Source organism: Macrobrachium nipponense, chromosome 6 (genome assembly GCF_015104395.2).
Source record: "Macrobrachium nipponense isolate FS-2020 chromosome 6, ASM1510439v2, whole genome shotgun sequence".
NCBI lineage: Eukaryota > Metazoa > Arthropoda > Malacostraca > Decapoda > Palaemonidae > Macrobrachium > Macrobrachium nipponense.
In genome coordinates this window covers 733760-751145 of record NC_061108.1, presented here as the reverse complement: position 1 = coordinate 751145, position 17386 = coordinate 733760, and the positions used below count along the sequence as shown (strand labels likewise).

The 17386-nt window shown below is 33.0% G+C and overlaps 1 protein-coding gene across 1 annotated transcript in view; it reads right to left on the bottom strand.

Annotated features, from left to right (window-relative positions):
• Positions 1–105: 105 nt before the first annotated feature.
• Positions 106–17386, bottom strand: part of LOC135216252 (hemicentin-1-like) — an 86338-nt gene continuing 69057 nt past the window's right edge. The window contains exons 4-8 of the mRNA XM_064251417.1: positions 13473–13550; positions 10005–10143; positions 7730–7880; positions 1505–1653; positions 106–383 (exon numbers count right to left, since the gene is read on the bottom strand). Coding sequence (XP_064107487.1) covers positions 106–383; positions 1505–1653; positions 7730–7880; positions 10005–10143; positions 13473–13550 — 795 coding nt within the window. The remainder of the gene's footprint in view (positions 384–1504; positions 1654–7729; positions 7881–10004; positions 10144–13472; positions 13551–17386) is intronic.

The window sequence follows — 17386 nt, the reverse complement described above, 5'->3', positions numbered from 1 at the left end:
TGAATTACCACAGAAGTCTTCCCTCTTCCAAGATAAAATTCCAAAGCCTTAGGGTTCTGAATTACCACAGAAGTCTTCACTCTTCCAAGATAAAATTCCAAGGCCTTAGGATTTTGAATTACCACAGAAGTCTTCACTCTTCCAAGATAAAATTCCAAGGCCTAAGGATTCTGAATTACCACAGAAGACTTCACTCTTCAAAGATAAAAAATTCCAACGGGGGGGATATAAGTTTGCAACCAACATTCGTTCGGAAGGAACCAAAACAAGTGCCATCATCCTTAACGACCCAGCAATAAGATGACCGGGAGATGTCATTAGCGTCGGCAAATTACAGGTGTTGCTTGTTGCACTATCGTGATGCATGGCTCGCGGCTCCTTGTCTGGAAGAGGACAGGAATTACTTAATTAGATATTAATCTTTTGAAAAAAAGCAAAAATAGTGTAAACGAACGTACTAATAGTGGTAAGTAAACAAAAATGCTTGATCTTTTACACGAATGTTACAGGTAGTGTCAGGCTTGCCATATGTCATTACGACTGATTATATTTTACCTGTTTAAATGCATATTAAGTCAGGTGTGGGCACTAGCTGGTCTTCCATACAACTGAGGTACAATTAGTCTGGTCATGTGTCACTGAGAATTAGTAAGTTTCATCAGTTTTAGTGAATGGAACATAACATTAAATCTAAAGATAATGCATCTACAAATAATAAGCAATCATATAGAAAACGTCAAGTACCATAGACCACAAGACTGATTAAGTAAAAATCCACAATCATGATGATGAGCAAAGCAGTATTTCTAAATATGCAAAAAAGACGAAGGATAATGGCAGCTTTCTACAGCCGTCGGCTGAAGAGAAAAATCGTGGAAACGGTCGAAAACTCCCATTTCCAATCATTTTCGTATATTGATAAATACGGCTTTGCACATATACATAATTGAGGATTTTTCTTAATATTTCCCTTTACAGAAAAGTTTTGTATTTTGAAAAATACGGTTTTGCTCATATACATAACTGACGATATTTCTTATTATCTCCCATTACAGTAACGCATTGTAATTTGAAAAAATAAAGCCTTGCTCATGTAAGTAATTGTGGTTTTTTCTCATTATTTCCAGTTACAGTTAAGTTTTGTACTTTGAAAAATAAAGCCTTGCTCATATACATAACTGTGGATTTTTCTCATTATTTCTCGTTACAGCAAACGTTTGTATTTTGCAAACTACAGCTTTGCTCATATACTATCTGTGAATTTTTACTTATTTCCGTTACAGTAAACTTTTGTATTTTGAAGAATAAAGCCTTGATCATAAGCATAACTGGATTTTTTTATTTTATTATATCCCGTTACAGTAAACGTTTTTTATTTTTTGCAAAAAATACAGCCTTGCTCACATCCCAACTGCGAATTTTTACTTATTCTTTTCCCATCACAGGAAAGTGACGCACCGTAGACAGGACTCATTGACAGGTGTCAGAAAAAGTTCACACGAACCTTGCAAAACGTAGACAGTGACGAAGGCCGGCGTCAGGCCCTCGGGATTACAGGTGTAATTGCCTGCATCTGTCGCAGTCACGCTGGTCAATGAGAGCCGAGCGCTCGCCGTGGCTCCTTCCTGAGCCACGTGTAAGCTGACGCCGCTCCTGAGGAAAAAAGAAACCAATATTTTAAGAGTTTCCGCTGAGCGACTGATGGTCAGAGGAAGCCTGGCAGTGGCTGTGCAACCTTCAACGGGAAGCTGGAGGTCTCTGATGTATAAAAAAGAAAAATTAAAATATGTATTTTGTTTTTTACACCAAGGCTAAATTCCTTAACACTAGTTGGGCGGGAAATAAATTAAAGTGGAATCAAAAGCCAAAGTGATATTTAATATGATAAAGCATCTTTAACCACGTGTAGATATATATATATAATATATATAATTATATCATGATTATTATATATATATTATATAAATTATATAATATATATATATATATTATATATATAACCAGATATATATATATATATATAGATTAATTATATTATAATATATAGATAATTATATTATATATATATAATATATCCATTATATTCTATAGTATATATCTATATATATGCATATTATATCTAGCTATATTATTCTATAAAATTTTATTTAACATTTTTTTCATATATCTATATAATAGATATCTATATTATATAATAATATATATTAATATATATATATATATATATATATTATATATATTATATTAGTTATACAGTGGTGTCCAATAAATCCCCAGTACCATTTACAAGCCAAATAAAAAATAAAAATTCTTTTCTTGTAATGATACTGGGACTTTAATGGACCACTTGACTTTTATAATTATATATTACTCTAAACTATATTATATATAATATATATGCTATTATATATATATATAATATATTATATTATATAATATATAATATGGACTCCTACGTTTAACCAGAAGGTAAGTTACTGTGTATGGTATGTATCCTATCAGCGTGAAACCAGAAGCTTCCACTACCCTAGAAATGAAAAACCGAATTAGAAAAGATATCAAGCGCATTAGACAAAGATTGCAATCATGACGATCCCTCTAAAGACCTCAATAAATGTACTTAATTGTTATTCAAGACGAATGTTAAAAGCTCATTTAAAAAAAAGAAAAAATGGCATCAGCTGACCACTATTTTATTTTCCTGGTGACAGCGTCATTGCAAAGAACATAAAATAGTTTTCTAAGCCTGTCCCAGAGTCAAAATGGTTCAGAAAAAAACAAAAATAGAAGTTTTTGATTTGTTTGATGGAAGATTCAACATAAAAATTTTATGGTGAAATAATCATTAAAAAAAAGGCTTTAATGGGGCAGCCTTGCCAAAAATTTCCTTATAAAACGAGAAGGCGGATAAATTATCAGCACCATTTTTTTACCCAGTGTTTTGGAAGGATTTATTTCTTTGTCCCGTTTGGGCCCCACCCACCCACCTTCCCTCTGCTTACCCATTTATTCAAACTAAATAAAGTTATATTGCATTTATTTCTTCCTTATACCCTTTTTGTTTGACTTGTTCCCACTGTAATCCTAATTTATTTCGAATTTCGGATCTTTATTTCATGTTTCGTCCTACGGTGTTCCCTCTGTTCTTTCGTGGGACACATGCATCTCGACGTTCCGAAATGTAAAAATTTCGTTACACCATAAATAAATAAACAAAAAACGAACCTTAAAAATAGAACAATGATAAGTCTCACAATAGACAATTTTAATCGAGGAAATGTTTTATAACTTTCACGTCTTCTGCCTCAGGGAAAATGCGAGGAGGAGACTTTCCGTAATTACTTTTTGAAACTTTTTGTATTTATTCTTTTCTCTGGCCCTGATGTGTTTTCATTATGATAAAATGAAAGTTTGAGTCAAGTAGGACGGTGAATGCGTTTAATGGACAGGCTAAATTGCCCTCAGTTTCTCTACCGATAGCCAGAAGTTTTATTTGATTTGGAATTAGGAAATGGCCATGAAAACGTTAGTGGATGATTATATAGTATTTAATATATTACTAATATATAGATATTATATATATATATATATATATATTATATTATATATTATACATATATAGATAATTATATAGTATATATATATATTAATATATATATAATATATATATATATATATATAATATGATCTATATATCCAACTGTTATGCACGAAAGGAACAAAGTACTTGGTGAATATCCTTAAATCCACCGGTAGAAAGGTAAGTGGAAACAATAACTTGGAACAAGTTTACCTGTTCACTTACCTTTTCGCAGGTTGTATTTTTGCTACTTGGAAAATGTAGGATCTATACTACGAAAGTACTTGATCCAAGTCAATGTTTCACTTACCTTCCTACCCAGGATTTAAGGATTTTATTTATTATTAACATATATATATATATATATATATATATAATATTATATATATAATTATATATATAATATATATATATCCTAATAATCATATACACACAAGTATATGCAAGTAATATACATACATTTGTATAATTATAAATAAATATCTATACATACTATAATATATATATATATATATATATCTATATATGTATGATCATAATAGATATATATATATACAAAGTATATATCATACATTTGGTATACAGTAAAGAATATGTTGCGAAAAGAGTGAGACATTAGCAAGGTGTCAAGCTTTGTGATATAAAAACAGGAAAAGAGAATTCATTTTGCCAGATGTCTAATAGATTTCACTCCAGCGAGAAGTGAAAAAAAAATAACAAAAAGAAAAAAAAGCAAATTCGAGTTATTTTTTGTTTTAGCCTCGGGGAAAGGACCAAGTTTTCCTTCCTCGGACGCCAAAATCTAATCTTCCTTTTACTAACCAAACCTTCAGCCAATTTTTTGCAATTGGGCTAAACACGAAAAAACAAACGATCGGACTCGCTCTTACTGGTAGAGAAAGTTTTTTTTTAAAACGTTTTTTTTTCAAACCCTTTTTTTTCATCTTTTTTTTTTTCTTTTTTTTTGCACTCTATCGTTCCATTTTTTCTTTTATGAAGAATTAAAAATGAAGGTCCCGAATTTTACTGTTGGTGGGAATGGGTGCAGTTCATAATTTGCGCAGTTGTAACATCCAGCAAATGTGGGCGCCCGGCCCGTGGGTGGCGTGTATGGGTTTACGGGTTAAAGTTAACCCAATTGTCTAGTTGACTATCCGACTGCATCTGCTCGGGTTCACGTAAAATGGGGTGTTAAGGCTTCGGCAACCTCACTCCTCTTATGGACTTGTAGATAAATTACCAAGGCTTAAATACGGTCGATTATATGCATCGTACAATATATTATATTATAGGTACTCAATATTATATATATATAATATATATTAATATATAATATCTATATAATATAATATCTATTATATATATATATATATAGATTCTATATACATATCTGAATTATATCTATCTGATATACTATATATTATATATATAATTCTATATATTCTAATAATAAATATATTATTATAATAATTATTATTATAATATATAATAATATATATATATTATATCTATACTATATATAATATATATAGATATAATATCTATAGATCAATGAATCTGTCGACCTCTTGATACCTTCGAATTTTGTTGTTTATCATGGTCTTTAGAGGAGTGAGGTTTTATGGCTACTCGCGAGTCAATCTCAGCCCACCTTTTTTCTTAAGCAAGTGTGCATGTTACAAATACCTGCATATACAGCTGGGGTAGTCCATCGGCCCAATGGCGTCCCAATTAACCCACTCACCTACTCACCAGCCACGGAAATTATGAGCTGAAACAACATTTCCACCCAGCCGATAGAAATCTGGATCTTCATTCTTATCGTTCTGTTAACAAAAGAAAAACAAAAGGAACCGATAGAATAAAGTAGAATCAATAAATAAATTAAATAAATAAATAACAAAACAGGAAGAATTCGCGAGGCAGAAAGAGAGCGAGTCTATTCCCCCCCCCCCCCTGGTTCGTTCGTTTCCGCGGTCTAGCCCGATGCAAAAACCTGGCTCAAGGTTGTTAGTAAAATAAGATCAATTAGATTTAGCGTCCGAGGAAGAAGAAGAGGTTTTCCTTCCCTTCCTGGCGGGTTGATTGGGTCTGGAAAAAGGCTAAAAAAACCTCCAATTAATTTCAACTTTGCTTTCACTTCTCGTGCAGCGAGTCGATAAGGTGTCTGGGAGGAAATTCTTTTTTCCTCATTATTTCACACTACACTTTTCTAAAAGTCTCTTCTGCGACATTCTGTCTAATACACACATTGCATTATGGTTTTAAATGTATATATATATCTGTATATATATATATATATTATCTAATATATATATATATATATATATATATATATAATATTATTTTCTTATATATATATTATATATATTATATTAATACATATAATTTAATATATATAAATTAATTATCTTATCATGATCATCCTCAGCAGCAGTTTATGTATGCATACATATATTTTTGTTCAATTTGAAAAGCAAGGACGACTGCCGACTAAATCACAAGCCAATTCTTGCCTTTCCATTGAGAGACCTGGGTTCAGGTTCTGATTGGTTAGTCAGAAATTTGTAACAGTATGTATTTGGACTTTGTGTTTGTAGCCTGTGGGTGGGGTGGTTTGCTGTTAGTTGTGTGGTGTATGTGTTGTGTGTTGTTCGTGTGTGGTATTTTTATATATATATTATCTTATATAATAATATATATATATATATATATATATCATATATATTAATATATATATACTAATATATAAATTTCATCCCAAATCTTTCTCAATCATGTTAAAATATTCATTAATAATATATCTGGAAATTTTTCGTCAAAACCGCCAAGTGATTCTCCTTATTCCCTCAAAATCTCTCTCAAGTTAAGACGGCTGCTCTCCTGCATAAATAATCCTCCTGTTTCCACGCCATTACGTATATTACCTGACTGTGGCTCTTTTCCAACTTATATATTCGTTCATTTTTTTTTATCTTTCGCTATCTGTCACATTCACAATGGCTGTAAATTGGCATCTTGAACTTATTTTGCATTGTTTTTAGTATCTGTCACATTTATAATGGCGGTAAATTGGCATCTTGAACTTAATTTGCATTGTGTTTTGGTATCTGTCACATTCATAATGGTTCTAAATTGGCATTTTGAACTTTTATTTATTGTTTTTTGGTATCTGGCACATTCATAATGGCTCTAAATTGGCATTTTGAACTTGTAATTACTTTTGGTAATCTGTCACATTCATAATGGCTATACACTGGCATCTTAAACTTATTTGTAATAAATTTTAAAAGAATATTAATTTTTGTCAAATAAAATTTGTGGTTTATATTTTCTTTTCGCATTTGCTAAAGTTCTTCAATTTCCAACTCTCATTTGAAATAACCCACCACTCATAAATTGCTCTTTCATGAACATACAGCGTACGTTCATTCATTAAAAATGTGACAATCTATTACAATAAAAAATTAACAAAATTGGTTCATTTCTCTCTAGAACTAAGCATTCTCGTTTACTCGCCATTTAAATAAATTAACTTTTCTTGTGTGGCGCCAAAAAAACCCAGCTTGACCAATGATGAGATAAATGTGAAGTTTTTTAAAACTTTTTTTTTTCTGTATGTGTCAAAAAAATCCAACAGGAACAATGAAGGGATTTGCCATTTAAGAAAAACATACCTTTAAAGTTTTTTTAAGTGCTAAAAAACCCAGGCAGACCAAGAAGCATTTCACTGTTTAAGAAAAATAAACTTATCAGCAGTTTTTTTTTGGAATGGCACCCCCCAAAAAAAAATCAACAGGACCAGTGGAGTTTATTTATTGTTTACCATTGAAGAAAAAATATAACTTGATAAACAGATTTTTTCTTGTTGTAGTGCAAAAAAAAAAAAAGAAAAAAAAAAAAAAAAAAAAAAGAAAAAAAAAAAAAAAAAAAAAAAAAAAAAAGGCAGACCGATGAATTAATTCCCTAGTTTAAGAAAAATAAACTTGTAAACTTTTTTTTGTATTTCAAATTTTTGTAGTGCCAAAAAAAATCCAGGCAGACCAATGGAATAATTCCAGGGTTTTTTCCCCCCGGTTATCCTCAATACCAATCGTACCTTCTTGCAGTCATGTTTAGCCGCCAATTCAGATCCCTTCCTTTCCTTACCTTGCTGTGTGTGCATGAATGGGCTCCTTTCCATGATACCAAGTCAAGGGTCCAGGTGGCTTCGGCGGAGCTGTGACCCAACAGGTCAGGAGAAGACGCGACCCGATTTCGACGTACACCTCCGTAGGGCCAGCTATCACGGCGCCCCCCTCTGCAGGAAGGAAAAAAATAGAAAAAAAAAATTAATCGTAAATTATGTAATCAATAAATCTTCCCTCTGCAGGAAGATAAAATAGAAAAAAATTAACCATAAAATTATGTTATTAATAAATCTCCCCTTTGCAGGAATAATAAAAAATAGGAAAAAAAATCAAATAATAAAATTGTTATTAATAAATAAAATTGTATTGAAATCTTCTTCCTCTGCAGGGAATATAAAAATAGAAAAAAAAATAAATAAAATTATGTTATTAATGAGTCTTCACTCTGCAGGAAGATAAAATAGAAAAAATTACGCACAAAATTATGCCTAATGAATATTTCCTTTGCAGGAAGAAATAAAAACAGATAAAGATAAATAATGGAGATATGAAGACTTATCAATAACATATATAGAATTTTCATGAGGATATAGAGGATATAACCACTTTGTAAAAGAGTGAAGGGAAAAAAACATTAAATCGAAAACATATATAGAAATCTGATGGGGATATAATCACTTTGCGAAGAACGAAAGGAAAAATAAATATTACATCGAAAACATATATAGAAATCTGATGGGGTTATAATCACTTTGTAAAGAGGGACGGGAAACACATTCAACCGTAACTATACTATATAAAATTTTAAAGGGGACGTAAAGCTTTAGTAATGACAGACCGTTAAAACATTTCCAAATCGACGTCGAGAATATTTGATGCCACGGGAATTTCATAAACGTGAAGGTAACTGGAATCGAGTTATTGTTTCACTGAATAAATCGTGAATCTGAACACATTTCTTTGTACCATAACAACAGAATATTCTACGCGAGGGAAAATGAAAATTATTCATCGCTGGAAAAAAATTAAAAGGAATTCATTTACCTAAAACGACAATGGTCTAAATTTACTGGGTTCATAGACTATATATATATATATAATATATATATTATAATATATAAAATAGATATACTATTATTATATATTATATATATCTATATTATCTATATTATATATATATAATTACAGAAACATGGAATGGTATAGGGAGCAAAAATTTAGTTGATTTTGCGCGATTTTGGGGGCTGGTGGATTACTGGTTAGTATGGTTTTGCTTTGGGGGAATTACTGGTGGATTAACTGAAGAATTAAAAAATTAAAATCAGTAATTTTAATATCGGGTTTAAACTTATCCAATAATATTTAAAGCCCATCACGCTTACATTTCCATTTCTCGCGATATTCGGGAAAACACATGAAACATAATTAAACCTGCAATGAAGGTTTTAACCCATGACGAATTTTACCCCGTCAGATTGTGGGCACAAAAAATAAGGGAACAACAATTTATCAGACCAGAGAAAAGAGGAATTCTCGAGGAATTCCTCTCTCTCCTCTCTCTCTCTCTCTCTCCTCTCTCTCTCTCTCTCTCTCTCTCTCCTCCTCTCTTCTCTCCTCTTTTATACCTATGGGGAACCCATCCCATCATCGAACACGGGAACTCAATAAATTTCCTTGCCCTGGACAGCCAAAATCCCCTTGCCCCCCCCCCCCCCCCCCCCCCCCCCCCCCCCCCCCCCCAACAAAAAAAAAAATAAAAAAAAGGAAGTTCTGTTTTAGTTGTTTTGGGCTTAGTTGTTAATTTTGGCAAGTATCGCTCGGGGCCAGTTCCTTTCATTGATTTGCCGGACTTTATCTTTGACCGGTTTTTTTTTTTTTTTTGGGGGGGGGGGGATTTTTTTTTTTTTTGGGGGGGGGGTATGGGGGGAAGGGGGGTGGGAATGGGGGAAAGGGGGTGTGGGAGGGGGATGATTGGAAAAGGGTTGGGTGAGGCCTTTGGTTGGAAGGCCTTTCAAGGACAAAGGGATGGGTTACGACCCCCAAAAACAGTGATGTGAAAATACTTCGATTTTTAGATCATACCGACTTTCAAAAATTAAACTTTCCGAACAATGATAATATACAGACGATATCTCCTGTAATAAAAACAAATAAAATGAAATAACAAACAAATGGAAAATTAAACAATAGGGTTTAAACGCTGACCGGTTTCGCCCTTTAGATTTCTGGGACATCTTCAAGATGGCCTACAAAAATAAAATCGGTTACATGTCCCTGTCAATAATTCTACTTACGCTGTACATTGAGGACGACGGGATGGGATATCTTTGGCCTCGTATTGACCTGGCACTCGTAAACACCCGAATCATTCACGTTGGCCTCTTCGATCTGCAGATCCCAAGCCCACACCACGCCCGTGCGCCAGGCAACGACCTGTGATGGTAAATATGAGAATCACACAAAAACTACAGGATGTTTATAAAGATTTTGATTGCCATTTTATTAGAGAGTTAGATTACAAAACCTGGTCATTCCCTGGCCTACAGTTTTATTGTTTGATAAAGGTTTGTTAGTTATCACTTTCTGTCACTAATTGTGGCATTATGATGGTTTACAAAAGGATAAGTAATATTCAAGTTTAAATTACCATTTTGACGTCGATATTCTGAGACATTCTGAGACATATCTCGACTTGCTACAGGCATATAGCAGTAAACAACTTGATTAATTCTAATGAAATAAAATTATCCATTAACCACTGGGAGACTATATTTAAACTGAAGGGGTCCGTAGTATCCAGGAAGAGAGTGCTTACTGCAAAGAGGTGAATGGCTTACGGTGCGCGCGGCGGTTTAACGAGACGCTGATGAGTCCTTCGTGTGGACGTATACTCCAACAGATAATGTGGGCACTTTATGTAATGGAGGTTTATCCTCTACACAGAACATAGAATGTGAAATTGACAAGTGTTCATCGACTGGATTCTTTAATCTTGAGTTACTGCGTAACTATTTCTGATATATATATATAAAATATATATATATATATATATATATATATATATATATATATATATATATATATATATATATATATATATATGTGTGTGTGTGTGTGTGTGTGTGTGTGTGTGTGCGCGCGCACGCGCGCGCGCGTGTTTATACATATAAACGTGTATATATATTATGTATATACTCATAATTTATATATAATGTATATACACACATGCGTGTTTGTGTGTCTGTTGAACACACGAGTTATTGCAGCACAATAACGTGAGACAAATGGTATTTGAGACCTAGAGAATTTTGCGAAGCCACATATTCCATTACCTCGCTCAATAGGTTTCTGATAAACGAAGCATTGACGGTGCTTCTGCTCCGTTTGATAGGCAATGCAAAGCTCCTTTACTGCACCAAAAATAAATGGCACAACTGCAGGAATTCCCGATTAAAAATAAACCGCATAGGCCCGACGTATTTGAACGAGCACCACTGTAAGATGGAGTAATATAATCCCACATTTTATTATTTCATTTATGTTTAAAAAATTAATTTGTATTTTCAACTATTTATTATGAAGTTTATTAGTTTATATATATATATATATATATATATATATATATATATATATATATATATATATATATATATATATATATATATTTTATTGATTGACCTCTATTCCTGTATTTCCAGTCACATTCTTTCAATTCTCTCTAATAAACACCATATTCCTCGAAAGCTTGAATTTTGTCAATCTATTGAATAATAATAATAATAATAATAATAATAATAACTAATAATAATTAATAATAATAATAACAATAATAATAATAATAATAATAATAATAATAAAAGGGTCGACAAAAATAAGCTGGAAACTGCTTTTGCTTAGTACTTTCTCAGAGCATCGCAAAGGTTACAACATAATACAATTAAAATTTCTTTCATTATAGTAATAATAATAATAATAATAATAATAATAATAATAATAATAATAATAATAATAAAAGGGTCAATGAAAATAAGACCTCTAGACCAGAATTCAAATGAAACATAATATAATTATACTCATGTATATAATTTCGTATGTCGCCAATTGTGCATCTGCAGTCTCAAAAATATAATAAATAACGACTTGAGAAACTGCGTATTTAAGAGATATATCGCACAAAACCTCCCAATAAAGTAATGGTTCAATGTTTCAGAAAACACGTTAACGAAATATTTTATAATAAATATCATTCTAGCCTCTTTTCGTAACGGGGAAAATTAATGAGGGGTCCAAACGACAGGCTTAATCGATTAAATAACCCATTATGGCACACCTGGTGGTCTCCTAATTACCTATACTTAAGGCAGTTCTTAATCATTTATTCGATGCAAAGACAAGGTGGCAACTAACTTCCAGACTAACGAAATTTTGGAAATTCCTGGTCTTGAAGTGTTCTCAATTTCGAATAAATATAACTTCAAAACATTCGTCGGCATATAATACACCGCTGTTTTGGGAAATGAAAATATATCTATTCACTACGTTCTGTGTTCAATAGGGGACCACATTTCTACGTTAACCATTTTGTTTTACGCACAAAATTCAAGTTAATTGCCGTCTAAATCTTAAATCAAAACCACTATGATAATAGCGAGATAAACATCACGAATAACATCTAAAATACAGTTTTCTTTTTTTTAATCTTTTCGTCTTTTGACTAAGTGTGAAATATTCTTAACGCTACACTTAAAATCTAGTTAAAATGATTCTCCTTTCTTACCAAACCTTTGATGACTTTAGTTCATTTCCTGATAGCAAGGAACCACTTATATTTTTATTTTTATTTCTGTTCTCTTGTTTGCTGGAAAAAAAAACCGCTTGGTATACTCGCCTGTAACACACAATCTTTTGTGGATGAATCTGGGGTGAGGAAAAAAATACACCCTGGGAAACGCAATTTACATGGAGCTCCTTTTTTCTTTTCTTTTTCCAAAATGTCGAAACAACCCGTTTCATTTCACCTCCGCACGTTACATTTCATACCCTCTAATGTACATAATTTGCAAATGAAAGACATTTTAGCTTAAGCTCCACCTATTAGCGTAAATAAGCATTTAATCTCTGGGGAAAAATTATGACATCCGGACGGGACATGCAGCAAAAATTCATATACGCGTAAAAAAATATATATACACACATTACTTTGCATCTTAATTACCTCCGCAAAGGTGCAACATCAGCATAAATCTCATATGAACCGCCCTAACACCCCCCCAAAAAAAAGGCGGTGGAAAAAATTTAATAAACGCAGTTAACGAGAAACGAGCGTTTTAATAATTATCCGGGAATTTAAGAGTTCATTAGAGCAAGTCTGGTATCACTGCCTGGCGACGTTTATCACCTCTGAAAAATCATAATTGCTCTTGTAAACTAATTTAACGAGTGCCGAGTGCCTTTACTCCCAATCATTTTTATGAACATGCGTTCACACATCCATCAACTTCCTTAAACCGAAATCAAACTTACATTTTCATATATTATATCGAGAGACCTGGAAAAAAAGTCCTCAGCTATGTATGGGAACAAATATACTTGCATATAAATCCCGTGATTTATATTCAAATATATTTTTACCCATATATACATGTGGATTTGTTCCAGTATTTGAAGACTCGTCTACAATTAAAATATTTTTAATCGTGAGATTTAATATATCCATGGTAATTCATAGGTTGTCAAAAGACGAAAATCATTTAGATTCTTACTTTCAGTCTCTTGTCCGATGTGAATATAGCCTCGTCCGTTGCCAGAACCTTCAAGTCTTCTTGTCGTATCCACGATACCTGCAAAAATGAGATAGGTTTGATGTAATGCTTGAATATTTCATTAAAAACGTATGTTAATGATAAGCCTATGGTAATCATTATTAGGTGCGTATTTCATTATTATTATTATTATTATTATTATTATTATTATTATTATTATTAGAAGACAAAACCTATTCATATGGAAGAAGCCCACCACCAAAGGGGCCACTGACTTGAAATTCAAACTTCCAAAGAATATAAAGTTGTTCATTAGGAAGAAGTAAGACGAGGTAAAGGGAAATACAGAGAGAGATAAGACCCCACTTACTAAACATAATGAATTAATAAATTAGCAAATAGATAAAAAATGTATTAAAATGCAAGGAGAATAGGATAAGGGTAGTTACTGACTGCACTGTGATAATCAATATAAGATGCGTATTTCATCAAAAAATATATGTTACTGATTAGACTATCCTCTCGATTACTGCAGTAACTTATTATTATTGCAAATCTGAATGATGGTGGATGAGGTAGACCAATAATACTATTTGTACTCGGCAACTTTCTCTTGAAAGATTCTAGCAAACCATGATATTTGCACGGTCCCAATTTCGCCCACATGAACACTTTTCAACTCTTGTTACACTGAACACTTTCCTTCCCTTTGATTAGTGGTTGATTTCATATTGTGATCTAAAGGAATCAAGGGGCTATTTTATCTTAATCTTAAAAATATTCGAGTCGTTTTTTATCTGGTCGTTTTATTCCACCTAAAGCTGAGGTCTGTATTTTAATTGCTCATGGACGTACAGCTATAAAGCACTGTATTTTAGTACACTGATGGCGGAATGTTGAATGTTTAGTAAATAGATTATATCAGAGTGAATGAAGTGGAAATATATTGTAGAGAGAATGACACTAAGAAGCATTTTGATATACTGAAAATTGTCCCAGCTCTAAGATTTAGTTAAAAAGAAGGGAAACAGACGACTAATGATTGCAAGCCTCTATGGATCAGCCATGCAGAACAGCCACAATTGAAATATTTAAGGGCTAATGCTTATTCCCTTTCCAGTGACGAATCCTTCTAGTTAAATTTCTGAATGCAAATGGGAAATAACCTCCCGTTGGCCAATTTAAACACAGATTGATAATTACACTACCGTTGATGGTGTATTTCGGGGACGCGATGTGGACCATTCTATGGCCACTTATGAATTTTGAAAATCCGAACGGGGATTGGAATGGAGGTTTATATTAAAGTTTTTCCCTCCATGCTGATCATTTTGGGAAAGGCAAGATAAAAATATAAGTTATTTCCAGATGTCCAGTTTGTGCATTTAGAGGTTTTCATCAGTCTATAGGTTCCAGGAAAGTTACCATTGAATATTAACGTTTCCTTCCAACTTGACTATATGTATATGCATATATATATATATATATATATATATATATATATATATATATATATATATACGTATATTATAAATATATATAGTTTTAGCAAGTAATTAAGTAAATACTTTATGCAGCTCGGTAAACTATTCAAGGTTTAATGTATATTGTATAAATAAATAAATAAATAAATGAATATAAATAAATAATTAAATAAACAAATATATATATATACGTATATACACGAGTATATACACAAAACCTGGAATATTTGATCGAAGTGGATAAGGTATATTCACAGCCATTTTGCAAAAACTCAGAACTGATCAGGAACTTACTTGGCCATGCTTGCTGAGCTGCTGCTCATGAGAATTGCAAGTCTAATTACCCATTACCATTCCATCCTTTGACTTAAGGATATTGCATAATTACCTTTCAAGATGACTCGGTGTTCATGCAAATTTTGAGGTCCCCCGTGGCAACAGGAATATCTTGATACGAATTTGCCCCAGTTTGTCATGAAGACAAAAAATATATTTGCTTGCTTTTCTGAAAAGTAAACTATTGTGCCGGCTTTGTCTATCCGTCCGCACTTTTCCTGTCCGCCCTCAGACCTTACAAACTACTGAGGCTAGTGGGCTGCAAATTGGTACGTTGATCATCCATCCTCCCATCATCAAACATACCAAATTGCAGCCCTCTAGCCTCAGAATCTTTTATTCTATTTTAAAGTTAAATTTAGCCATAATCATGCGTCAGGCAAAGATATAGGCCAGGCCACCACAGGACCGTGTTTAAAGTTTCACGTGCCGCGGTTCATACAGCATTATATCGAGACCACCGAAAGATATATATATTTTCGGTGGATTATACGATTTACAGAAAACTTGATTGCGCCGAAGAAACTTTTTTTTCTACATTGTATTTATTTTGAAGAATATTTTTTGAAAGGAGGAAGAAAATTCGTCGATTAACTGAATTCGAAAAACTAAAACCGATTTTCTCACGAAAGCTAAGGTTTTCATAGAATGGAGGTAATATTCTTCATTATTACTTTCAGGGATTGTCTACATCGAATCGTGCAACGCTGCCTCGTATCAAAGAAATACCTGATGGATAATATAAAAAGAACATCATTTTAGCTCTCCCGTTCACAGAAACAATAAAATAAATATGATAAACAAGAGGTTGATTTAATGGAACACTGACTTGTACTGAAGAAATATTTAGAGGGTAATTACCTACTCAGCAATAATGAAAAATATCATAATTCTAGCATTCCCATCTAGAGAAGAAAGTGAGTAAATGGATGAAAGTGTATATATGATAAACAACAGATTGATTCATCGCAAGACTGACCTCTACTGAAGAAGAATCTGAAGCATAATTAGCTATTTCGCAATAATGAAAGAAGGGAAATCATCTTAGCCTAAAATTCTGAGAAGAAGAAGAATATAAATATAATAAACAACAGGTTGACTTCCACCGAAGATATATTTCTCGAGGTAATCTTCCGCTTGACGGAGACGCACCCAGAACCCCACCTATTCTCCGGCCCCTTTGAAGTCGAAGAAGAACTGACCAGAGGTCTCTCGAAGGGGTAATATGAGCCGAGGAAATGTTCGGCGGCTCGAAAAAAAAATGGTGTTGGCCTTGCAGGCTGCTGTCAGGGGAAGCGTTATCATAGGAATGAGTCCAAATGAAAGGAAGTTCCTTCTTTTCTTTTCCTCTCGCCTGACACCTGCCGTAATCAATCAATCTATTCCCGTCGTCAACTGATACTCGGCCTTTCCCGTGTTCCCTTTGCAAGTTGGCAATGGTACCAGATTTCCTTTCCAGCTAGAATTATCGAACAGAATAGAATACAGTTAGGCCAAAGGCCAAGCGCTGGGACCTATGAGATCATTCAGCGCTGAGACCGAAACTCACAGTTAAAAAGGTTTGGAAGGTTTAACAGGAGGCAAGGCAAACCTCAAAGCAGTTGCACTATGAATCAGTTGTTACGAAAGGGTTGAAATTAAGATGGAAGAAATGTAATATGAACAGAGGTACAATAAAAGGAATGAAAGGGGTTGCAAGTGGGGGCCAAAGGGACGGTGCAAAGAACCTTAACTAACGCTTACATTGCATCGCATGAGGTGCACTGAAGGCACTACCTCCCTATAGGGTATAATTTTCAAACGAGTCAATTTGTCTTAATTCTCCAGGAATAAAATAACTGACCTTATATTCACTAGCTCTTCTGGAGCTCTGATTTCTTCCAAATCTGTATACCTAACATTTCTAAGTGAAATAATTCACTTAAATGAGATGATCGTTTTAAATCACTATCAGAAATCCCTCATACTCACTAAATGTCCATAAGCTGTCCCATCAGTCAACTCTGCTCTCTTCATTTCTCAAGTTGAACGATTTTTCAAATGACGATAACACTACAGTCTCTTCAGTTTATTCTAAACTTTACGCTCCTATTC